General features: G+C 42.2%; 1 protein-coding gene across 2 annotated transcripts in view; it reads left to right on the forward strand.

The window, feature by feature from the left end:
• The first annotated feature begins 16,742 nt into the window (after positions 1-16,742).
• Positions 16,743-25,715, forward strand: part of L3MBTL4 (L3MBTL histone methyl-lysine binding protein 4) — a 300,018-nt gene continuing 291,045 nt past the window's right edge. For both annotated transcript variants that reach the window (XM_027088566.1, XM_027088565.1), the window contains exon 1: positions 16,743-16,814. In XM_027088566.1, coding sequence (XP_026944367.1) covers positions 16,743-16,814 — 72 coding nt within the window. The remainder of the gene's footprint in view (positions 16,815-25,715) is intronic.

Raw genomic sequence — 25,715 nt, forward strand, 5'->3', positions numbered from 1 at the left:
TATATAGACAAGAAAGTCCAGATGGCTCTTGTGGCTTTTATCAGTAGCTAGAAAGAGAGCTGGGAGCAGATGGCATGAGGGTGAGGTAAAAGGCTACTTACCTTTTGCAAGCCATACTTTCAACAGACTAGAAAGTAGATTTGCTACGTATGACTTCTTTATAGAAACAACTGCATTTCATCTAATATAAGCCACTATTGATTGTAACTGCTCCATTGTTTTAACAGCCAGTGGTGAGGAAAAGAAATGCCAAGTCAAACGGTTAACTAATGTTTCCTTATCACTAAGGATTTATATTTTATTGAAAGAACTCTTCTATACTTATTTAAGCATATATTTTTTATTATTTATTACTACTGTACATATTCAAGAAAGAAAACATTAGCTTAATCAGTTGGATTGGGCTTTTCTGAAACTTGATCACCTTCGGAGCCCAACTCTACTGATTCACTTTTGACTCTGTCATCAACATCTGTGTTTTCCCGCACATCAGCCTGTGCCCTCAGGAATCTTAATGTTGAATCATTTCTTAAAAGAATGTTTCAGTATTGTCTCTGGGGTTTTCTTCCAAGCTGTTGACATACATTCTGCACATTTTGATGGTATCATCCCATGGTTTATCTGTCAACAACTAGGACTCCTGTTCCTTCTTCAGATGACCTACATATTGTTTATTGACCATTTGTGACCGTTAAAGGATTTCAGTTGTTCTGTCAACCCACCAGGAGGGACAGACAGGTCTGGGCAGGGGCAGGCAGTGATAATCACGTAAGAATTGCTACCTAGCTGGCAGTACTGCAAGACCATCCTGATTTCAGGTGTGTTGAAATGCACAAAATGTGTTCTGTTATCAATCACCTATGGCCTACATTGGCATCTATTATGACCACTAAATATCTGGCTAGTCTATACGTGGTATGTTCTGTATTTCTGGCCACAGACATACCTGTCTTCTGGCAGATAGAATGGAGAGAAAGGATGAGTTTAGTGCACTGTTTGACATTCATATTTGATATTCAGGGGGTTATGGGAAAGATCATTTTAACGTTATTGAGTGACTAGGAACTTAAGGAGACACGAGAGACTCTGAAAGTGGATGACAGGAAAAAAGTCTTATTTCCATTGATTTGCCTGGGAGATTTTTATAGTCTCTTCTCGTAGACCTGGAGTTATACTCAAAGCTATATAAACACATATATGAGCACCACTCTCCGCCCACTGTTTTCTCCACCCTACTTGCTAGTCTTTTATTCATAAACAATTAGGTGCTTTGTTTGCCCCCAAATCTCAAATGTGTTGCCTCTGCACCTTCCCAAACCCCTTCATTGTCATTATTTTTGATTCCTAATCTTTTAAAGCTTTAATTAATACTTTTATTTTCTGTCATGTCTTGATTTCCCTAAAATAAAGATGTCATATATTCTTAAATTCCAAATAATTAAAAATTATTTTGTTTTGGAATTGTTATTTATAATTTTGTGATGTCTCTTAAGGTAGTTGGAGGAGCTCTAAGACCTTATAAAATCTAGATTAGATTCAGAGAGTCTGATATGGTTAATGCGTTAGAGTGGTATTGGGATTGCAATCCAAATCTTTCTCAGTGTTTTAAATTGGGGAACTATTTAGAGAGCAGCTGTCCTCTTTCTGTTGCTGCTGCCAATGCTGCTTCCTTGCGTCTAAAATTTTTATTAGTCTTGACTCTTTTAGTTGCAAATGACAGAAATCCAACTCAATCTGGCACGAGCAGAAAAGGGCCTTCATTAGCTCATTAAGAAGTCCTGGTGTGGTGGTGCATCAGATGTGGCTGGATCCAGGGGCTTGTCGCTCTCAGCACTTGGCTTTGCCTTCTCCTGTGTTGGCTTTGGTCTCAGTGAAGCTCTCGGTGGCCTCTGCAGTTCCAGACTTACTTCTGCTAATTTGCTAATCTCAGAAGAAAGGTTCTTTTGCCCAGTATTTCTAATCAGAGTCCTGGCATCAAATCTCTTTGGTTTTTCTTAGTTTGTATGTGTATCCCTGAAGCAGTTACTGTGGCCGAGAGGGTGGATTTTATTGCTTTGGCCTTTCCTGGGTTATTGCCTACCCTGGAATGACGTGGACTCAGAATGAGAATCTCCAAGGTGGAAATCAATGATCTGGGCGAAGAAGGAGGGTGTTGGGCTGGCTACACCAGTGGGTTCTCTTAACTGGCGCTCTGGGCGGCACCCCAGTGGTCTTCAGCACGTGTAAGCCATTTGGCTTATCTGAACAAGAAGGGAGAGTAAAAACTACAGCAGTGAACCTGGAACTAGATCTCTAACGTCCGCTCTGACTCTGTCAGGCTTGTAGGGCAACGTAACTTCCCCACTTCAAAATTCTGTCAGTCACATCTGAAGGGCGAGAAGCTGAGGGAGGCGGAGTGTCGAGGTTGGAAGAGTCAGGAGTCCCAGATGCCACTTTCAGTTCCGAGGACAGAAGCCAGCTCTACTTTTCTGCTGGATTATAAGCTCCCAGAGAGCAGCAACTGTGCTGGATCTTGCTTTGTAAACAGTTTGTCTCTTTATTATTTTTTTTCTTAGTCTCTCCTCCTGGGTCTCCTTTTACATGTATGTTGGTGACTCTTGCAGCCACATAGCACAGGGAGATCAGCTCGGTGCTTTGTGACCACCTAGAGGGGTGGGATAGGGAGGGTGGGAGGGAGACACAGAGGGAGGAGATATGGGGATGTATGTGTACGTAGAGCTGGTTCACTTTGTTATACAGCAGACACTAACACACCATTGTAAAGCAATTATACTCTAATAATGATGTTAAAAAAATCATCCTTTATGTCTCTTCTCTTTCATAATTTTTAGCAATTGCTTTCCTATTTTGGATGTTTGTTTCAGCTCTGGATTTGTCTTCTAGTTTTCACTTCTAAAAAGTATGCTTACTTAACATATCCACAGAGGTTTTCATACCATATTATGTATTTCATTTCTAGATTTTCTATTTGGTTTTCATATCTTTGTTTTTTTTTTACTTGAACAGAGTTCTGTTCTTGTCTTAGAGAGTCTATTTTCATTTATTTCTTCAAGAGTTTACACATTCTTATTTTTATGTCCTTCTAGGCTTTTCCTATTATGAAGACTTCTGGGGTGTTCATCTTTTTTGTTTTGTTCTGTTTGGCGCTTTTGTGAACCTTCACGGTTTTCCTCGTGTGTTCTGTAGTTTTAGTCTGTGAGCTCATCTCCAGGGAGAGTTTCATGTGAGTTCCGAGAGTGGCCTGGGTGGTCAGGATGTTGCTGTGGGGCAGTTTTGCTGTCACTGATTTGAGCTCTTTGCATTGCTGGGTGTAGGGGGCAGTGGAGCCCCAGACCTACTACAGATTTGGGTTTCTGACTTCTCAGTGGTGACTTTTCCACCAGTGTTTTAGTGAAAGTGGCCTTCTTCTGTGCTGCTACCTAAGCCAGTGAGTGAAGGCCTATTAATCCTTAATCCAAGATAGGACAACATTTTCCTGGCTCTTGGCTCTGTAGACAGAGACAATTTCTTGCTCAAAACCATGCCTGCAGCTTATGGTTTCAGTTCCTATCCCCAGGTGGGAATGAAAAGCAAAGCCCTAATATGTATATATGATTTAGTTTCCTCAGTTTTATCTTTGTTTCTGGCATCCGCAGATTTCCTTTTTTTTTTTTTTTTTTAATAATTTAGAGCTCAGCTGTGTAATATAAATATATTTTTTATGTTTTTCCAATATTTCTTTTTTTTCCCTGCATCTGTTGAATTGACCATCTTGACCAGAAGTCACCTACTTATTTTGTATTTCTGTAGCCCCTAGTATATTGTATTTCACGTAGTGGAAATTATATAATTTCCATATGTATATAATTTAAATTTAAAAAAAAATTATTTTTATGCTTAGTAACTGCAAAAAGATTTTTCTGGTTGGAGAGAAGAATTACAAGGCTGACAGAAGAAACTAGATTTGCTGTATAGAAAGGAAGAAACTTGAGTTTGCCATAATGTCATAGTAAAACGTTTGTAATACTTACAAGTTTTAAAAACACTTTCAAAATATATGCATACTGTGGGAAGCAAAATAAAGACCCTCAAAGATGTCCATACCCTCATCCCTAAAGCCTACGGAAATGTATGTTGCAAGGCAAGGGGGAATTAAGATTACTAATCAGTGTACCAGAAAATAGGGACATTACCCTGGATTACTCATATCACGTGGGTCTTTGAAATGTAGAAGAGGAAAGCAGGAGATCAGAGTCAGGATGAAACGTTGTCAGAAAGACTTGACTGACCACTGTTGGCTTTGAAAATGGAGCGTGGGGCTTCAAGCAAAGGCATGTGGGAGGCCTCTGGAAGCTGGAAAAAGCAAAAAAAAAAAAAAGGATTCTCTCGTAGAGCCTCCAGGAATGAATAAAGCCCTGTTGACACCTTGATTTTAGCCTAGTGAAACCCATTTAGGACTTTTGACCTCCATAACTGTATAATAAATTTGTGTTGTTTTAAGGGCCTGAGTTTGTGGTAATTTGTTACAGTAGGAAAGTAATGCAGAAATGACCCAGCAGTTCCACCCCTACCAGAAATGTGCTGTGTGTGCATTTCAGCAGGAGACGTGTTGTAGAAAGTTCAAGAGCACTATTTGTAACACCCCATACCTGGAAATTACCCAGATGCTCATCAGAAGCAAAACACAGAAATGTGTTGTGACACACTCCACCTCCTCTACAACAGTAAGAGTGACTGTCTACAGCTCCATGCAACAACCCAGACGAGTAAGTGTCACAGACGTGATGTTATCAGCAGGAGAAACCAGATACAAAAACAACACGTACTGTGTAAGTCCATGTACATAGAATATAAAAGAGAAATAATGTGTTGTGTAGGAAGTTGGGGTAACCATCGAGATTACCCTTGGTGGGTAGTGACTGAAAGGGGACATGCTTGTAATATTCTGTTTCTTGATTTGGGTGCTAGTTACATGTGTCAAGTGTGTGAAAATTGATTGAGCTATGCACTTACCTTTTATACATGTTTCTGTGTGTATGTTACCCTTCAGTTAAAAAAAGAACATGTCCCAAACATCGTGTCATTTTCCACGAGAGCTCTGCAGTCTGGTCCGTGTGGATAAGGCTTGGTCTCATAGCCAGTGACTGGGGGAGTCGGATCCAGAGCTTTGATTGGACGACAGGTCCACTGCTCTGGTCTCAGTTCCCCGTCATCGTATCAGATTAGAGAAAGTTTCTGTAGGACCAGGTTTTAATTTGCCTGATGAAAATTCTGATGAACAGAATTCACAAATAGCTGATGCAATCTTGAAATGCTCGTAATAGAGATGTGTGCTAGTGACAAAACACTTTGATTTATTTCTGCAAATAATGTATTTTCATGTCATTTTAATGTGGCATGTCATTTTAGGCAGCAGTACCAGTTGTCCTGATGCAAATGCCAATGTATTAAAGCTGCTCCTGGAAGGAGAATTATTTGAATGTGCTTAGTGGTGTGGTATTAGGAATTTGGTTTGGGCAAGGCTCCAGACTGGCATTTGTTGGAAAATCTGTTCATTATAATGAGTGTAGCCTGTTCTCCTTGATAAGATACGAAGTGGTCTGTTGTGTAAATCTTGGATTCTCGTTCTGGCTCTGCTGTCAGCCAGCCATGTGAGCTTAGCCAAGTAATTTTGCACACTCTCCCGTTATTTCACGATCAAAAATATATGTTGATGTTACTCCTTCGCATTAAACACACGCATTGCCTCCATGCTGTACCGGAGTCCACAACAACTTGTTTTTGGAAATGGAGCCATTAGTTAGGGTGTACACTTTTGGAGTTAGACAAATTCTAGCTTTGCACTGACTGGCTGTGTCACCTGGGGCTTATTAACTCTGAAAGGATTGTTGAGAGCCTGCCACCCCATGCTTGGTGCATAGGAGTGGCTAACTTAATAACTAAGTGGTTGCAGGGATGATGATATTTGTGGTTTGTTATGTGTCCCAGATGTTCTGTGAGGCTCTAAGCAAATGGCTGATCTTGAGGGAGTGTATAACTTTGTTACTTGATCGTATTCACGGGCAAGTGAAACCCTTACAGAAGCAGATATGAGAACGTGGAGAATTCCTCCTATAAAACTACTGCTGAATGTTGAATTTTTATTGTAAATATTTCAAATATGCTGTGAAGTGTAGAGACTAAGAAAATGAACAGCTTTAGGCTGGCCATCTGGATTTCACAATCACAATATTTTGCCCTATTTGCTTCCATTTTCTGAAAGAAATGAAAGCATTGTGATTACAGCTGAAGCCTCCTGTCCCCAGACCTGTTTATTTCCACCCGTCCTGAGATGTAGCTACGATGCTGTAGTTTGTGTTATCCTCAGTCATGTGTTTATATCTTGCCTAGATGTTGATGCTCTGTCAGCAGTCATTACGTACATGCTCTGTGGTACCCTGCAACTTCATCTTTTCGTCCAAATGTGTTTTTGAGATTTATCTATGATGGAATATATATTACTGCAGCTCATTTGTGTTAAATGCTGTATTGTATTCCAATTTTGAATATATTACAATTTATTTATCCATTTCCTATTGATAGGTATTTGGGGTATTACCAGTTTTTTCTTATTACAAACGGTGCCACAGTAAACATGTTCCTTTTGCACACGTGCTAGTGTTTCTGTACCTCTAGGAACAGCTGAACCTAACTGGTGGCTGTACCAGGTTACAGTTGAGCGACATGTGACGGTTCCTGCCAATTCCCGCTGTCAGTTGGTAAGACTGACCTTTGCCAGTCGCATTCATGGGTGCGAGAGGATGTTTATTTTTAATATGCATTTCCTCGTTTCTGTTTGATCCTGCCCTAGATGTTAAATCTCTGAGCCCTGGATATTCTTCCAGAAAATACCTTTTTGCTTAAGAGACCGAGACTCAGTTTCTCCTCCGTGTGATTTGCATCCCCATCTTCTGTCCCTGCTCAGACTTGACTCAATGGAGGAAAGAAGCTGGGTTCAGCTCTGCCCTGTGCCCGTCGAGGACCGTGGAGGAGGCTGAGGCCTGCCTCGGCCACGGCCTCCTGCTTCCTCCAGAGCCGCGTGGTCGGAGGCTGGGCAGAGCATCGCGGGCTCCCAGCCCACCTGCCTCTCGCTAACTGCACATCGTACATGCTCAGAAAGGGTCTAGGGAGAGTTTTTTTTCCCCAAATGTAAGAGGAAAGCAGCGAGTCTTGCTGAGAAAAGGGATTTAAGATACAGGAAAAAAAACAGACTGGTTAAAAGAGAATACTGTGTCCATTCTTCCTACTCAGCCTTTCTCTTCTTATATTGGATCACTAAAGTACACCATTTCAAATGACTAAAGAAATATCCTTAACATTTTATAGGTACAAAACAACAAGTTTTATAACTTTTGAAGCATAACAGAAAAAAGATACACGAAGCCAACATCCAACTTAATGAGAACATTACAATACTCTTTGTTTTCCTGTCTAACTGCTGTGCTGAATTTTATGTTTATCATTTCTTTGCTTCTTCAAAATAATTTCCCACTTAAGACTATATCTCTAAGGCACATATTGAGTGCTTCTGCATAGTTTTCTGTTTTAAAAATGTAAACAGGCTTCTGGTTTCCTTTGTTCACTCAACATCATTGCTTATGTTTTTGTTCTTATAAATGTAGTTGCTGTTGGTTAATTTTCACCATGCAATGTTATATTGTGTGACTATAACACCAGTTAGTTTTTCACATTCTTGTAGGTAGGTAGTTGGATTGTTCCATCACCACTCCCCTTCCCCTGGCCCATTAATATGAACTTGTCTCCTAATGGAGCGTAGCTGCTGGAGTCCTGGGCCGTGGGATTTGCTGGAACATCATCAGCTCTCAAGTTTATGCCGACTTGTACTGTTTTCCACCAGTTACTCTCGGGTGGCAGAGTGTGACTGTTCCCAGCGCTCTGCAGCCTTGCCAGCATCTGGTGTTGCCCGAGTTCTTGAATGGCCATGACATGGTTATCTCCTTGTGGTTTTAGTCTTTATTTCCCTGATCACTGACAAGGTTGAACAACTTTCCATAAATTTCTGTGTGAAATACTTATTCATAGTTTTGCCCTTTTTTCCCCTGCATGGATTATTATATCTGTCTGCTGTTGCTACCAAAAATACTGCCTCACAAACCTCCCCAAACTCAACATCTGAAAACAATACATACTTATTTGCACAGTAATAGATCTTTAGGTGTTTTGTGATTGGGCTGATCTAGGCTGGGCTTGCCTGGGTGGTTTATAATAGGCTCCAGGCTCGGTGTGCTGGGCCGGGCTGCAGGCTGTGAGTCGGGCTCAGGTGTGCTCTACCCGTGTTCATTCTGGGGCCCGCCCTGAGGGAGCAGAGGGTAACTGGGGCACGCTGTTTTGACGGCGGATGTTGTACTGCAGTGAGGTCAGGACAGATTGCACAAGCACATTTTAAGCCTCAGCTCATAGTGCATCCGCCAGTCGCCAAAGCAAGTCATAGACCAAGCCCAAGGCAAGTGCATTTGCTCCAAATGGAGCCATGGCAAGAGTGAGGATGTCTCACTGTGTTACAGGAGAGTCGAGAATTGAGACTGAGAAAAGTGAAGGAATGGACAAAGATATTTCATGTAAATGGTAAGCAGAACAGAGCAGGGGTAGCTATACTTACATCAGACAGAATAGACTCTCAGTCAAAAAGTGCCACGAGACAGAGAACATTATGTAATGATAGAAGGATCAGTCCACCAGCAAGATATAACAATTGCAAATGCACCTGTAGCTAACTTCAGAGCACCTAAATGTGTAAAGCAAACATTAGCAGAACTGAAGGGAGACAGGCAACAATCACAGGCACAGTAGGAGACTTCAGAACCCCACTTTCAGTAATGGACGGAAGACCTGAGAGAAGGTCAGTACGGATACAGAGGCCTTGAACGACACTGTGGACCAAATGAACCCAACAGACAGATACAGAACCTTGTACCGGACAGCAGCAGAATATGGGTTCTTCGCAAGTGTGTATGGAACCTTCTCCGGGATAGGTCATCGCTTAGTTCACAAAACAAGTCTTAACAAATTTATAATGACTGAAATCACACCAAGTATCTACTAGTCACAGTGGAGTGAAAGCAGAGATCAGCAGCAGGAGGAAAATTCACAAATATGTGGAAATTGAATAACATACTCTTGAACGACCCTTGGCTCAAAGGAGAAATCTAAAAGGAAATTGGAAGATACTTTGAGACAAATGAAAGTGAGAACACAACATACCATAACTTAGAGGATACATCAAAAGCAGTACTAAGATGGAATTTATTGTGATGAATGCCTACATTAGAAAAGAAGAAAGATCTCAAAGAAACTAACTTTCATCCTAAAGGAGGTAGAAAAAGAAGAACAAACTAAGCCCAAAGTTAGCAGAAGGAAGAAAATAGCAAAGATTAGGGCAGAAATAAATAAGATAGAAAATAGAAAAAGAAAAAAACTCTAAGAGTTGATTTTTTGAAAAGATAAACAATATATTGACAAATCCTTAGCTAAACTAATTAACAAAGAGGAATCTCAAAATCAGAAATGAAAGAGGATACATTACAATGGATACCACAGAAATAAGGATCATAAGAGATTACAATGAACAATTATATGCCAAGACACTGGATAACCTAGGTAAATGATAAATTCCTAGAAACATACAACCTACCAAGACTAAATCATGAAGAAATAGAGAGTCTGAACAGATCCGTAGCTACTGTGGAGATTGAATCTGTAATAATAATAATAATAATAATAATAATAATAATAATAATAAACTCCCGGTAAAGAAAAGCCCAGGACCAGATAGGTGGCTTCATTGGTGAATTCTGCGAAACATTTAAATAAGAATTAATGCCATTCTTTCTTAGACTTCTCCAAAAAATTGAAGAGAAGAGAATGCTTCCTTTCCCATCTGGATGCCTTTTATTTCTTTTTCTTGCCTAATTGCCCTGACCTAGAACCTCCAGAAGATTGTTAAACAGAAATGGTGAGAGCAGACATCTTGGTCTTGTCCATGGTCTTAGCAGGGAAGCTTTTGGTCTTTCAGCAACAAGTATGATGTTAATTACAGGTGTTTCATAAATGCTGTTTATCAGGTTTAGGAAGTGCCTTCTGTTCCTGTTTTTTTGAATGTTATTTTTTCAGTCATTAAAGGGTATTGCTTTTGTCAAAAGCTTTTTCTGTGTTAATGATGTTACTGTGTGGTTTTGTCCTCCATTCTCTCACTATGGTTATACTACATTAATTAATTTTCTAATGTTAAGCTGGCTTTGCATTCCTGGTCATGTTGGTTAATACTTTTATATGTTGCTGGATTCAGTTTGCTAGTATTTTGTTGAAGCTTTTGAATATATATTCATAAGGGATATTGGTCTGTAGTTTTCACTTCTTGTGATACCCTTGTCTGGTTTTGGAATCAAGATAATAGTGGTCTCATAGAATGAATCTGAAGTATTCCTTCCTATTCTCTTTATTTTGGAAGAGTCTGTGAAGAATAGGTATTAATTCTCTGAATATTTGGTGTAAGTCATCTGAGCCTGGGCTTTTTCAGATTTTCTATTTCTTCTTGAGTCAGTTTCAGTAATTTGTGTATTTTTAGGAATTTCACCTTAAGTTACTAATTCGTTGGCATACAGTTTTCATAGTGTTCCCTTATAATCATTTTGATTTCTGTAAGATCAGTACTGATATAACCTCTCTCATTCTGGTTTTAGTAATTTGAATCTGCTCTTTTTTTTTTTCTCCTGGTCTGTCGAGCTAAAAGTATGCCAGGCTTGTTTATCTTATTGACTACACTTTACATTTCCAAGATTCTTTAGCTTTTTTATATATAACTCTTTTTTTACTTACCCGTATTATTGCTCATAATTTCTTGTTCATTTTTAAAAATAAATTTATTTATTTATTTTTGGCTGCATTGGGTCTTCGTTGCTGCACACAGGCTTTTCTCTGGTTGCGGCGAGTGGGGGCTACTCTTCATTGCGTTGTGCGGGCTTCTCATTGCGGTGGCTTCTCTTGTTGCGGAGCACGGGCTCTAGGTACATGGGCTTCAGTAGCTGTGGCTCGCGGGCTCAGTAGTTGTGGCTTGCGGCCTCTAGAGCGCAGGCTCAGTAGTTGTCGCGCACGGGCTTAGTTGCTCCACGGCATGTGGGATCTTCCCGGACCAGGGATCGAACCCATGTCTCCTGCACTGGCAGGCAGATTCTTAACCACTGAGCCACCAGGGAAGCCCTTCTTGTTCATTTTTAAAGTTTTTCCTTTGTATATCTTTTTGAGCATCTTAAGCTTATTTATTTAAAAATATTCACCAGTATTTTCTATTATATAAATTTCATCAGGACTGAATTCTTCTCCCCAGTGGCTGATTTTATTGACTGTCCTTCTTAGCATTTGATTTCTTTATGTATTTGTGCATTGAATTTTGATTTGCAGGCACACTGTGGGTGGGAGGACTTTGTTTTCTCACTGATACGGGCCTCCTGTCCCCTGACTTTTTGGCTGTGAGTGTGCCTTAGCCTGGTTCCCCGGAGCCCGCTTCCTGGTCGGGACTAGCGTTTGCTCTTCCTGCATCTGAGACCCAGAACATTTGTGTCAGAAGCTCTGTTTGCTCCCGCGCGAGACCGGCAGAGCCTCCTGTTGCCTCTTGGCTTCAAGGACAAGCCTGGTTCCAGCACCTTCACCTGTTGACCCTGTCGGTTCCCTCTCCCTCAGGGGGTCTGGACTTCTGGCCTGTCCGTTCTGTCTTGCTCTGGAGCCCGGAGCCCAGGAGACTTAGGCCTTAGCCTTGCTGGCCACTTAGTTTCTCATTTGCTTCTGATTTACAGAGAAGGTTAACTGGTGTGTATTTTAATGACTTTGTTCTTTGTTTGGAGCCAAGAGATATCTCAAAGCAAGGATGTACAATTCCATCTTGGCAGGAAGTTCTCAAGAGGGAATTTTTAGAAACTTAGCCTGGATCAAGTATGGAGACCTCAGTATGGAAGAAACTTCTTAAGAGATACTGTCTTATAAACAGGTAAAGTGTGTGTGTATATTAGCTGCCAGGTACTTTTGAATGGAGTGTAAATTGTTAGATATTGTTCTAGGAAGAATTCAGACAGGTAGACCTTAAAATAGACTTACCAGACTTATTACTGTGCTAATGTTCTCTAGGACCTTTATCTTTGGTACTGCTGCTGTAATTGTGTGTGTGTGTGGGTGGGAGAGAGACACACACACAGACAGACATGCAAGGAAAGGGAATATGTTTTTCATTATCTGATTTTGTTATAGCTGCACTGGTGACAGAAAGGATTCAAATTTGAAGATACCTCTAGTAAAGTATCTGTTTATAATATTTTGCGTTCGGGTAACCCTGTGTGATAACCCTTTGGACCCTGAATCTTGGGACGTCTCGTGCTGTGATCATAAGGCATTGTGCAAGACAAATGAGTGCACAATTAATACACCATTACTGTTAATCCATGAAGATTGCAACATAGATAATAAAGGTAAATTTTTTTTTAAATTATGGGAGTAGGTGGCTGCCCTGATGTAAGTAAAGAGACAATACAAGTCAACTGTGGACACAAGCTCTGTGAGGAACTTTCATATCCATTTCTTACTTAGATCCTCGTAGCAGCAGGAGCTTGGCTGGTGCACCTGAGTGGTTATGGCTCAGAGCACTAAGTTTACACAACAGTTGTAAACGTGCAGCGTAGTCTGGTGATGAAATGAGTGGCTCTAGGATTGTACTGGGTACTTGTTTGTCGTGCAGCCGTGGGCAGTGTTTCCTCATCTGTGAAATGGAGGTGATGATGGTTTTTAAAAATGTTGCAGTCATAAGAATTAATGAATAAGAATGAACTGAAAGTCTACCTGTAGAGGAGCTCCGGCCGTGCCTGGTGTATGTGGGTGCTCAGGTCACGTTAGCTGTTACTGTCAATACAGTCAAAGGGGAGCAGCAATTCATGCACAAGCTGTCGCAGTGCATTCAGTTGTAATTACTTAATTTATTCAAACACCCACTACTGTGCGTTATTGGCATTGAGTATCAACTGGGTAAACACATTTTAGCCTGGTTACATCTTTGGAATGGTGGGAAATCAGTGCAGTCATTGGATATTTGTATGGGATATTTTGGTGCTAAATTCACTTTAAATTCTATGCAGCGTCCTGGAAGCAGCTGAAATGTTACCCCATAGTATGTTTTCTGATCTGTGTTGGACCTTCTCTCCCTCTGGGAGCACCACGTGAATTGCCCATTCGTAATTCTTTAAAGGCATGCATTATATTTCTTGTTAATTTATGTGTGTTTCTTATCCATACAGTGACCATACGATTTCCTGTTTAATTGGGAACGTTTTGGGGAGTGAAAGGCAGTGCTGTTAATAGTTCTGCCAGAATGGGAGGCATGAGTCAGAACTATGCTGGGTTATCCAGGGCACATGGCTACTGTGCTTCTCTTCCCCTCTACAATGTCTGAAGGATCTTCCTTAGATTCTGCAAAGTACCTGTGACTGTCCTGATGATAGTAGGTGATCAATTACCAAATAGCAACTGGACATAGGCGGACTGTGCATTATTTTTGTTGTTTGTAGACTCCTTTAATTTGAAGTATTAAAACCGTGTGCCTTCTAAATAAAAATCTAATTTGTCTGCTTAATTAGGAGGTCAGTAAGACAGGTGTTTGGCCATGTGCAGACAGAAAATTCTATGAACCATGAGGGAAATCGAAATGAGTAAGAGGATTAATTTGAAAAATCCGTGCACTATTTCCACATTCTTCATAGAAATACAAATCAGTTCTCTATACTCATCTGTCTTTTTGTTTAAATATAAAATACTATTTAGAAGTTTCCTTAATTAAAACCACTTAAAATAACCTTGTCTGTTGCAGCCAGTGCTTGGGTGCTGTCGCAGTGCCAGAGTGCACTGGGGCACTGCTCTGCCCAGCCGCTGTCTCTGTTCACCTTCGCTTCTTCCAGACGGTATGCTTCCTTACTGTGTTTTAGAGTCTGACATTATTCTTCCTTGGCTCTAAAGTTTTTTTATTTCTTCAAATCTCAGCAAGGAGGCATGCGGCTGCCATGACATTTGGGGCCCCCCTGGGGGTAGGCCACGTATCATGGGAAATCAGAGTAATCCGTATATTTTGATACTGTGCCAAGGACTCAGGTTCAGTTTATGTCAGGCGTTCTGTTCGGTTGCTTAGAATACATCCTGTGAACTGACAGTGAAGGGACCACCTCAGACCTCCCTCCCTCCCTGTCTGTCTGTGTGTCAGCAACTCCCACCTGTCTGTCTGTCTGTCGATCCATCCATTATCTCTCATCTATCTACATATCATTCATCTCCTTTGTATTGTATTTGATGGAATTTGTATTTGATTCCTTTTTTTTTTGCCTGGCAGCAAAATCTTATATGGGCTGTTAGGTACCTTTTATATTTTGCTTTATTATTTCTAAGTGTAAAGGGAATTTAATTATTACTAAATTGTATTTTAAAACTTCTCCTCAGCATAAACATTTTCCATTTCCCCCCCAATACATGATAATATAAATTCAGGATTTCTTGCTTTTTTAAACCAATCAGAGTTACTGAGACAATTACCAGGTATTAGCAAGATGGATCACTTTGACCGTTAGGAGAAAATCCTCAGTAGCCAGACGATTTCAGTTTGACGAGCCATGGGGTATTATTAGTCATGCGCAAGCCAGCCTTGGCCGTACTTGTCTTGTGCAGGAATACTTTGCTACAGGCATCAAGTCTAAACTGTTCATTTGCATAGACGTTCGGAGTATTACCCGGAGCTAGGCATGATAAATTGTATTTACATCCTACAAAATGAATGCAGTGTTATTGAATTTAGCAGGAAAATGCCTGTCTTAAGGACATGAGTATTATCTGACTAAAAGCAAACGGATATGCGGAAGTGTTTTTTGTTTGTTTGTGGGTTTTTTTTTTTTTTTTTTTGTATACGGAGGAGAAAGAGAAGGGAGTTACAGAGTTTGAGAACATGCTCGCTCCAGTCATACAGCATTCTAACAGGGGTATCATATGGGTCGAGAACTAATATCCACTGGACTCAAGGCTTCTCTGTGATTCAGAGATGTGCGTATGCAGTTCAGGGCATGTTGAGAGTCTGCTGGGAGGTGGCACCGTGGAGAGTGGAAAGTAGAGATCAGGCATCCACAGACCTGGTCATCAGGATGCTTACAGCCTCAAAAGGGGAGACACATCTGAAAATGAAAAGCATGACATGTTAAGTGTTGAATACTGTGGCAGAGGCAAGGACAGGTATGCCGCATGTGAGGAGAGATGCACCTGGTCCGTCGGAGGCAGGAGGTGAGCGAGGAAGGCTTTTCTCAGGGATGGGAAGTCTTTTCAGTGGAGTCGTGGAGCATGAGTAAGAGTTAGAGAGGTGAACAAAGGAGGGGCGGTTCTGAGGTTGAGGGACCAGCAAAAGTGTGGGGCTGCGAAGCCACGGGCACATCATGCTCCAGCGGACGTCGCGGGGCACGAGACCGGAGGGGGTCAGAGTTAGGAGTGGAGGGGGAAGATGGATTCCAGACACGCTGAGTAGATTAAACACCCACCAAACCTGGTGAGAGTGTGGGCTGGGATGGAAAGGATGAAGCGATGGCAACAGCTCCTCCATCTCTGGCAATGTCAGGGCTACCATTAGCCCAAAAGGGGTGTCTTTTTTTGAATTAGAAAAAGGTACATTTTCTTCCTGGCGGATGGAAAGCCTGTGGCAGGAGGAATGGCGTGTGTGCAGAGCCCAGGGTGGGTTTCAGCTTCCAATGGCCCCTTGGCTCGGTGCTCTTGTGCAGTGCACAGTCTGAGCAACTGTAAGGGGTGGACGTGGCCACTTGCATCAAGAGTGCAAATATGGAGAGCGAGTGGAACTGGGCAGCCGTGAGAGGGGCAGTGACACGCTCAGTAGTGAATGTGCTCAGTTTGCAGTTTTTAGGGTCACTGTTCAGGGGGACACATCACGTAAGAAGTTGGATATATAATTCTAAAACACTGGGGAGTACAGGTGATTTGAGTCCTTTGAACTTTTAAAAACTTACAGGTAAATTGTAGTTAAAATTATTCAAAGGGAATGACCTTCTGAATTATAGCTCCAGTGGGACTTATATAATACTAGTGGTTGGTTCTCGAGACAGTGTGTTTAATCGCTCTATCAAAAAAACGAATTCCAAGCAACTTATTAAAGAACGCCTACTACTTACTAATGTACCAAAGGATGGTCATGATAAATTGGATTGGTGAAAAGTTTTCTTCTCTGTTGCAGATTGCCCTGCTATGCCTTGTGTGACTAGGACCTCATACCTAGAACACCTCTGCCTTGACACTTGTGGAGACTCAGACCATGTGAGTACAGAAGCTGTATAGGAAAATTGCAGCGAGTCCTAACTGGTTAGTTCAGCTAAGCAAAACCAAAATTTCGTAAGAGGGAGGACCAAAGGAATAATATCTATTTTTTGTGACATGTCTTCTAGATGAGGTGGAACACTTATCTCTTTTCCCCATTAATTTAGTATTGTACTAGGGGCTATAAAATCAACAGTGAAACTTTTGTGTCAGCTTATTTATCAGGGTATTTATAGCAACCAATTATAAGAGGTATAATTGAAAGCATGGTTATTTTTGTTTGTTTGTTTTTGTCATTCTAAAGGAGAAAAAAACCCATCACTCTTTCTGTGGCACTATTTTGCAGAAAAACACTGCTAAGGAGTGCTAAGCTGGCAATGAAACAGCCCAACAGGAAGAGGAAGCTCAGTATGGATTCCAAGGAGCGTTTGAATCAGGATGGATGCTTGGTAAGTTGTCAATTCCTGGACCCTTCCTGTAGTTTGTGCTCATTGTGGGAATTCGCAGTGTAATTGTACATCTGCTACAGTGACAGCAGAGGTGTTTTTTTCAGTCACTCGAAACCGGTTGCTTCTGGTTGAGTTTTATGTAGAGTGGTATAGAATATATGTGTCATTGACTCTGGTACATTTTAGAAGGTAATCTTGGGAATTCCCTGGCGGTCCAGTGGTTAGGACTTGGTGCTTTCACTGCGGAGGGCCCGGGTTCAATCCCTGGCCGGGGAACTAAGATCCCATAAGTCACGCCGTGCAGCCGAAAAAAATGATAATCTTCATATTAAAGGTGAAAGGAGGCCTTTTCTTTTAAAAAGATGGAGGTAATTGATGATTATCAAGTAAGGGACAGAGTTTGTGAACTAACTATGGGGGTTGTGTTTGTCAGGGCTCTCCAGAGGATCAGAACCAATACGAGTAGTTGACAGCCCTGTCACAATCTCTGTCCCTACTTGATAATGATGAATTATATGTATATTTGTAGAGAGAGACGTATTTTAAGGAATTTTTTAAGATAAATTTATTTATTTTGATTTATTTATTATTTTTGGTCATGTTGGGTCTTTGTTGCTGTGCGTGGGCTTTCTCTAGCTGCGGCGACCAGGGGCCACTCCTTGTTGTGGTGCGTGGGCTTCTCACTGCGGTGGCTTCACTTGTTGCAGAGCACGGTCTCTAGAGCGCATGGGCTTCAGTAGATGTGGCGCGTGGGCTCAGTAGTTGTGGCTCACAGGCTTAGTTGCTCTGCGGCATGTGGGATCCCCCAGGACCATGGCTCGAACCGTGTCCCCTGCACTGGCAGGCGGACTCTCAACCACTGTGCCACCAGGGAAGCCTGCTTTTAAGGAATTGACTCATGCAGTGATGGGGACTGACTAGTGGCAGTCTGGAGACCCAGAGAAGAGTTGATGTTACAGTCTTGAGTCCAGAGGCCATGTGGAGGCAGATTCCCTGTTCTTCGAGGGAAGGTCAGTCTTTTTTCTTGTAGGGCCTTCAGCTGATTGGATGAGGCCCACCTCACCACGGAGTGTAACCTGCTTTTCTCAGATTCTACTGTTTAAATGTTAATTACATCTGAAAAATATGTCACAGTAACATCTTGACAACTAGAGGGCATACATTGCATCATGCCTCTAGTTCCCTGTGCTGTTTCCTTATGACAACTTCTTGTACTCCTACAAATGTCAGGGTGGGCAGAAGTGACCAGGAGACCTCCTCCGTGGTGATGGTTTTGGGGATGGTAGGCCACTAGAGCGTTCTCAGGGGCTCTCATCATTTATTTGGGTGTGGGTTTTGGTGTCTTCATGTGGGTTGTAGTTGTGCATTTACACATTATGCAGTGGTGAAGTGGCACAGTGTCATACTTACATTCTTTGGTTTGATGCCAGGTTGGTGTGACTCCATGACCTCCAGGCATTAAATGAGAAGTGTCCAGTGATGATCTGGTCTGAGGTGGGTTTTAAGATGTTACATATAGGCCCGCGTCAAGCTAGAGAGCTGTTTCCTCAGCCTCAGCGCCACGGGGAAGGGGAGTGGTTAACGTGGGGGCTGAGGTCCTGTTCCCCTTGAGGTCCAGACAGGACCAGCACCGTGAGCGCCAAGTGGTCTAAGTGTATCCCAGAGAACTAGCTGTCTACGAGGTTGCTTGGATCAGACTTGGGAAGGCCTGCACCTGTCTTGAGTTATGTGAGAATGCTGTTCTTCTCAGCATTTTAGGTTTGCTGTGTCATGTCTTCTGAGGAGAATAGGGTACTTGATGTGTTTAAAGTTACTCTTGGACAGTGGTTCTCCTGCTGTGGTGTCTGGACCAGCAGTGTCAGCATTGCCTGGGAGTTTGTTAGAAATGCAGCTTCTTCGGTCCCACTGTAGACCTGCTGACCAGATGCTCTGGGGGTGGGGTTCCGTGGTCTGTATTCTACCAAGCCCTCCAGGCAGTTCTGATACACGGCCATATTTGAGAAGCACTGTCCCAGGGAAAAAGTTGGACACATCTTACCTGCTAATAGTGCTAGAGCTAATCAATACTGTCTGCTGCATATTTTTAAAATATTTTAGTGTAAAATTTGAGACCACTTCTCCAATCTAAATATATTTTCTACTTTTTCTCAGTATCATTTCCCTTTAAGCTGCTAAAATTGTTACTGCCCCGTCTTAGTTCTTGTTACCTTGCCCTTCAACATTAATATTCAACCTGCTGTCTCAACTGTAGTGGCACAAATCCCAGTTTTCTCCTAAAGCCCAACTTGGTTTCCAATTTAGTGCTGGTGCTTTTACCATTATTTCCATCCCGCACTGGGGTTTTCAGTTTTGTGAACCCCAGGGGTGCTCAGCACTTACTACCCAGGTGCTGTTTGAGCTTGGCACCTTGCGTAGCTGGATTTCCGAAAATATCTGTTGAATGATGTTCCTGGTGTTTAATAACATCTCCATGCAAATAGACTTCTTTGATCAATAGTAAGAAAATGATATTTCCGAGGGCCATATTACTCATCTGAGGTCTGAGGTGTTTAGAACATAAAATTATTTTAAAGGATATTCACAGAAGATCAGGGGAAAGATGTGCATTTGGGGTGAATTCCACATTGCCATGTCCGTTTGGGGCTCATGGCCAGTGTCCATTTTCATTCGTTAAGTTGAATGGTTTAATTCACAAAGCAGGGTCACATCTGTGACTGCGTTCACCGTGGAGGGAAGGGGGTTCAGTCACTGAAATCATGTTTGAATTTTGCTTGAAATATCAATACCATCCTTTACTTTCTATGTTACCCTTCTTGTTTTAAAGTGACATTTCCAGCCAGCCAAGCAAAATAGCATTGTCAGGTTAAGAACATAAAACATCAAACTAATGACAGTTGGGTGCTTTCTAAACATCTGCTTTTGAGACAGTAATGTCAGGAGATGTGATAATTTTTGGATGCTGATATTAATATCTGTCAATGAATGTCTTCCTAGACTAATATTTCCATGTAGAATTTCAAAATATTTATTTATATTTTTCAGTACGCAGACACATGGTTAAAAAAGACCACATAGGACAGACAGGTATTGAAATAAGAAGTAAATTCTTTACTGAGTAAATTCTCCCCACACCTACTAAACTACCCCAGTCTTTTCATAAAGGTGTGACCACTGTTTACACTTTCTTGTGTATCTATATAGGGATCAACAAACGAAACAAAAAAACAAAAAGGAAAGCTAAGAAACCCAAATCCTTTATGCATGTACACGTATATACATAATACATACATATACTTAGCCCAGATGGGCTTACACTCTGGCTATCGTTCTGTACTTCGCATTTTTGCACTTAAGCATGTATATCTTGGAGATACAAATCTTCTCATTGTTTTCAGTGGCGCATAGTATTCCACTCTGTGAATGTACCATAACTTATTGAAACAGTGCCCTGCTGTAAACATTTAGGTGATTTTTATTTTTTGTCTTTACACACCAAGTTACATCCAGTGTTCTTATTCATATATCTTGGTATACTTTTGCAATTGACTCACAGGCAAAATCTCACCAGTAGAATCTTGTCCTAAAAAGTTCGTGCCTATAAACTTTTGATTCGCCTTTCACGTCGTCCTGCAAAGAGGGCGTCCCAGGTTACACTCTGACACCACCCGTGACGGTGCCTCCGCTCCTTAGGCTTCATCTCACGTCTTACGTCCCGTGTGCTCAGTTCTGCCGTGTGGATGACTTGCCTGCTGGTCTGGCAGGTGGTGCTGCCGCAGACTTGAAGAGAGGGCTTCCACTGCCCCTTGGACTCCTTCTCACATCATGCTTTTCACAACACCCCACACAGAGATGAGTGTCACGCGGGTGCCTTGGTAGCCTTGGCCACCCCCCACCCCTAGGACTGCTGGCAAAGTGTGGCCACATGGTAACTGGGGAAGCGAAGCATTGTTTTCAGAGTGGTTTCATGGATGTTTGGTGTGTACGTGGGTGTCCTGGGGATAAAACCCCAAACCATATGTAGGCTGTACAGTTTCAAATTCCCTTCATAAAAATGCAAGTTTCTCAAATGAAAAAAGGAGATTTTGTTTGACTATACAAGAATAAAGTACATGTTGTCTAGTTGTGTATATAAAATACCTGAAGCTGAATAAATGTTAGTGCCCATTCTTCCTCTCCCTCTGCAGCTCTTAAAAATCTGTGAACCTGTACCTAATTCATGAGTTATGAACTTTGAGAAATAGAAATATGAGGCATTATTTATTCTTAAGCATCTTAGAGTATTGCTGAATAAAAGAGAACTGACTTAGGCCGAGTAATGCAGCGTGACTAAGATCTAAGGTCCGTGTAGCCTTCAGAGAAAGGTAGGATCACTGGGGGCAGCGTGGGACCTTGAAGGATGAAGAATATCTAAGATGTCCATCTTTAATGCTTTATTTAGTTTATTTAAAAATAAAAATATCTAATGCACATGTAATGCTGTTATAACACATGGCTCTTAAATGCAACCTGGTAGAATGCAAAATGAGGGAATACAAATTATTTGCTTAAAATCTGGATGTCCTGTAGGCAGCTAACCTTGAGAGAGAAGGAAGTTGAAGGGTCATAGCAGGGACTGTCTGACCAAGGATGCAGCAGGAGCCTGGGTAGGGGGCTGGAAGCAGATACGACGACCTGTGTGACATCTGGCGGGATTATAGTGGCTGTAATGACTTTTCTGACTGAGCAGCTTTGTAGGGTGAGTGCTGGGATGGCGAGTCAGGGTATTTGGATTTCGGTCTTTGGCTGTGGTGGTAAGTAGCTCTGTGACCAAGGACAAGCCCTTCGCCAGGCTGACGCTCAGTTTCTTTGTCTCTAGAACAAAAGTCTTGGATTAGAAGATTTTTAAGGGCTTTTAATTTCAAAAAGTCTAAGTTTTGGTACACAGTGAGATAGTAAGGTGAGTGGGGTGCATGTGGGTGGCCAAGTTCAGACGGTCTTGATGTTGGGGCCACAGGGCTTGACATACTGACAGGAGGGAGCCCTGGTTGGCTGCAGCTGGGGCGGAGTGCAGGGCAGTCTTTTTTTAATAATATCCTTAAGTAGACATCGAAAAAATGTTTAGGGTAGGATTATTTCATTGTCTTATTTTTTCAGTAGTATCTGACTTTTTAAATCCTTTTGTTACCCCACGCACAACTGATAGCAGCTTGTATCAGCGAGTAGAATCCATTTATATGTGGAGGAACTGCAGAAAGGAGATGTTAATAAAAGTGTTTTAGATGTTTTTCCCTTTTTTGGGGTATAAGTCGTAACAAATCCTGTTTGAAAATATACCTGAGTTTTTGTTTTTGTTCACGTTTAGCCAGGTAAACGGATCGAGACGATTGCCATTGAAAAGGATAGTTTGTGAGTCACATTTCCCAAGAAAGAGGAGGGGGCACATCACACCAGACAGGGCCCTGTGGGGAAGCACCAGAGTCGGTCGGGGAGCAGCAGGGGCAAGGGGAAAACAGGGGCAGGAGCCTTTATTGTGGTTTTCTTGGAAATGAATGGGGCAGGCAAGGTGAGCAGGCTAAGCAGGTTCAGGATTGGCTAGTTTGGATAATTTCGGTGGTCTCTGGCTACCGGGCTGTCTCTGATCGTCCAGTTCCTGGCCCAGGGTTGGTTTAGGGCAAATGGATAGTGTCCCAGACTGCAGGAGCTGGTAAGGAAAGGGGAGTGGGCTGTGGACTCAGGCATGACCCCAGGCTAGTTGTTTGCTGTCTCCAGGAATTGGCTCACACTGAGAGGGACAGTCCCTCCCCAGTCCACAAGGCCCCCAAATGTCAGTCACAAAATACAGAAAATAAAAATCGTGATGAATACAATTACGAAAGAGAGATTCCATTCGGGGGTATTTGAACAAGATGAGGGCATTTGCCTCTGTGTCTGCATCACAATTCCAGTAGAGCAAGGGGAAACCATCCTGTCCTGTATTTTTATCTGAAAGGTTAATTTCAGTTATCTTCAGTTTGCGTCCCACATGGGATCAGAGCAAAAGAGAATTTTGGAAAGTAGACTTGACACAGCAGGGGAAATTCAAATAGTAGTTTATTACTGGAGATACTGTATAGGATTTTAGTGTTTTCTATAGTTCTGGAAACCAGTAGGTATCACCCTTCATTCTTGTGGAAGAGGAGCAGCAGGATGCTTGAACGTCCTGTGCTCAAGGACCTGACAGTGCGCGAAAGGAAGGGGTGTCATCTGATGGTTCCACGGTGACGACCTGAAGTTGCCAAACACAGATCAGTGGGTTAAAACCCTTTTGCTTTGCTTCCTTGATTGGAATTCTCAGACCTGGAACAGTAGGCACTGATTAATTAGAAAACATCCCTGTAACGTGTAGTAAAATTATATGACGCATCCAGGGCCATCAGGAAGGAACAGAATGTCAAGCCTTTTTGGTTATTTTCCCAGCTCATAATCCTCTCTTCCAGAACGATGGATTTGAGTTGGCTAATGGAAATGTACCACAGCAAAGACTTATTTTATGTTCCTTAAACTATTATCTCCCCTTTTTCAGAGCAGTGTTCTTTTTTTTTTCTTAGAACTTTATTTTCAGTTTTCAGAACTAAAGTTTGAAACCTGAGAAGGCATAGTAATGGTTTTGTTTTTCTCAATTCATCCTGATTTCCTGAAGTGTTCTGTTGGAAAGGATAAGGAAAAGTGCTCATTTTTCCTTCTTTAAAAAGATTAACTCTGTTCATTAATAGCAGCGTGGATTTACTACCTTTAGGAAATAATTAATTAACCCCGACAGACTCAGAGAATGTTACAGCTAGCAGGAGCTTCGGAGAACATTTAGTCCAATCCCTTTATTTTACAGACAAAAGAAATCACATCCAGAGAATGCGTGTCATTTGTTCCCAGTTACCTAGCTCTTTGGGTAACTAGGTGGGGTTGGGATTTGGCCTGAGGTTACCTGACCCCCAATTCAGCATTTTTTTCTGCCCTATTATATGATATTAAATCATTTTTTGTTTGCAAAAAAAAATGTCCTAAAAATGAGGTCAGTATATTGTAAGAGAAATGTAAATTTATTCTGTAATACAAAATCATGATCTTGCATGTGTATGTCTACATATCTATAACCTTACTCCATCTTTAAAAACATATGGACATCAGGAGCTTGAGTAATTTAACTCTGAAGCGAAAGGTAATGTTATTTTTGTGAGGAATATGTTTTTTCTATCTAGGTAGAATTTCAGTAGCAAATAAAGAAGTGTGAACCAAACATTCTAATCCACTGACAGCATATTGTATATTTCTTTTTATATTTGAATGATATAGTGATTATAGAAATGCTTCAGTAGCTGTTGTGCTCACATAGCCAACCCTGTTTCTTGTTACCATTTCAGTTTTGCAGTAGAACATTTATGAGAAGAGACTTGCCTTGTTTTGAATTACGTAAATTTCCTGTGCATTGAGTGGGTAAAGAGGGATGGAGTTGGGGTGAAGAGCTGCCACGGAAGATTAGACCTGATTCAGTTCATCATCTCACATGCAGTGGAACAGAGGTAGATAGGATTGGGTTACTGCCTCCCCGTCTCCCCTGCCCCGTGACCGTGGACTTGCAGCGCCTTGTGTGGTCCACAGACCTTCAGCAGCGGCATCAGCTGGGGGCTTGTTGGAAACTCGTGCTCTTAGGCCCTCCCCAGACCCACGGAATCCAGATGTGCATTTTAACAGGCTTCCCAGATGATTCACATGCATGTGAAAGTTTGAGGAGCACTGGGTTGTAGTACGTTTTGTAAGGATGCAACTGTATTACTTGCACAGAGATATCCATGATAACTTTGGACATGAAATCTGCCAGGCACAAAAGTCCCATTCTTGAACCTTGCATTCATGCCTTCAGTCAGCAAGTATTTGTTAAGCTGGACGAGGGGCCAGGCTATGCTTTGGGGAGGAAAGATGGTTAAGACCCTGTCTGCCTTCAGTAAGCTCAGCACAGCAGACGAGACCAGTAGAGAGAAGCTGGTCATGCAGTGTGGTAGGCCCAGTATTAGAGATTTATACAGGATATTTCCAGGCTTCAGAAGGTTACCTGACTTAGCATGGGTGAGGTGGGAAGCAGGGAAGAGGAAGTAGGGTCAGAGAAAGCTTCCCGGGGGAGAAATAGGCACATGTTAGCTTTCTATTGATGGTAACAAATCACCACAAGCTTAGTGGCTTCTTACAACACATTGACTGTTACCTCACACTGCCTGTAGGTCAGATGTCCAGGCATGGCTTATATAGGTTCTCTGCTCAGGGGCTCAAATCAAACGGTTGGACTGAGTTCCTTTTGAAGCTCTGTGGCCTCTTCCGAGCTCAGATGGTTGTCGGCAAAATTCAGTTCCTTGTAGTTGTAGGACTGAGGTTCCTGCCTTCTTGCTGGCTATCACGCAGAGGCCAGCCTCAGCTCCGGGGAGACCCACAGTTCCTTGCCATGTGGTCCTCTCACTATAAGGCAGGCTGCTTTTTTCAGGCCAGCCGGAGACTCTCCTCCATTCAGCTGAGGGGAGTCATACGTTGTAATGCAATCGAGGGGGTGACCATCCCATCGCCTCTGCCATTTTCTGTGGTCTAGAAGCAAGTGACGGAGAGGGGGCTTGGGGGTGGCTCCTTGGGGTCATCTGGGGATCCTGCCCACCGTGAGGTGATTTCCCTGGGGCTGGGAGGGAGAGCGGGGTGGACAGCGTGACCGAGGCGTGGGTCCCAGAAGCCGCAGAGTGAGTTCTGGGGACTCTGAACAGGGGATGCAAGAGCATTAGAGTGAAGATGAGGAACTAATTTTATGCTGGCTGAGTTTCAGGAGCCTGAAGGGCACCCAGATGAAGCCGTACAGTGGACTTGGGATCTGCACGTCTGTAACTTGATGGAGGGAGACGTGGGTCCATT

This window comes from Aethalodelphis obliquidens, unplaced genomic scaffold (genome assembly GCF_003676395.1).
Source record: "Aethalodelphis obliquidens isolate GAN/ISIS:26980383/991018 unplaced genomic scaffold, ASM367639v1 scaffold63, whole genome shotgun sequence".
Classification (NCBI taxonomy): Eukaryota; Metazoa; Chordata; class Mammalia; order Artiodactyla; family Delphinidae; genus Aethalodelphis; species Aethalodelphis obliquidens.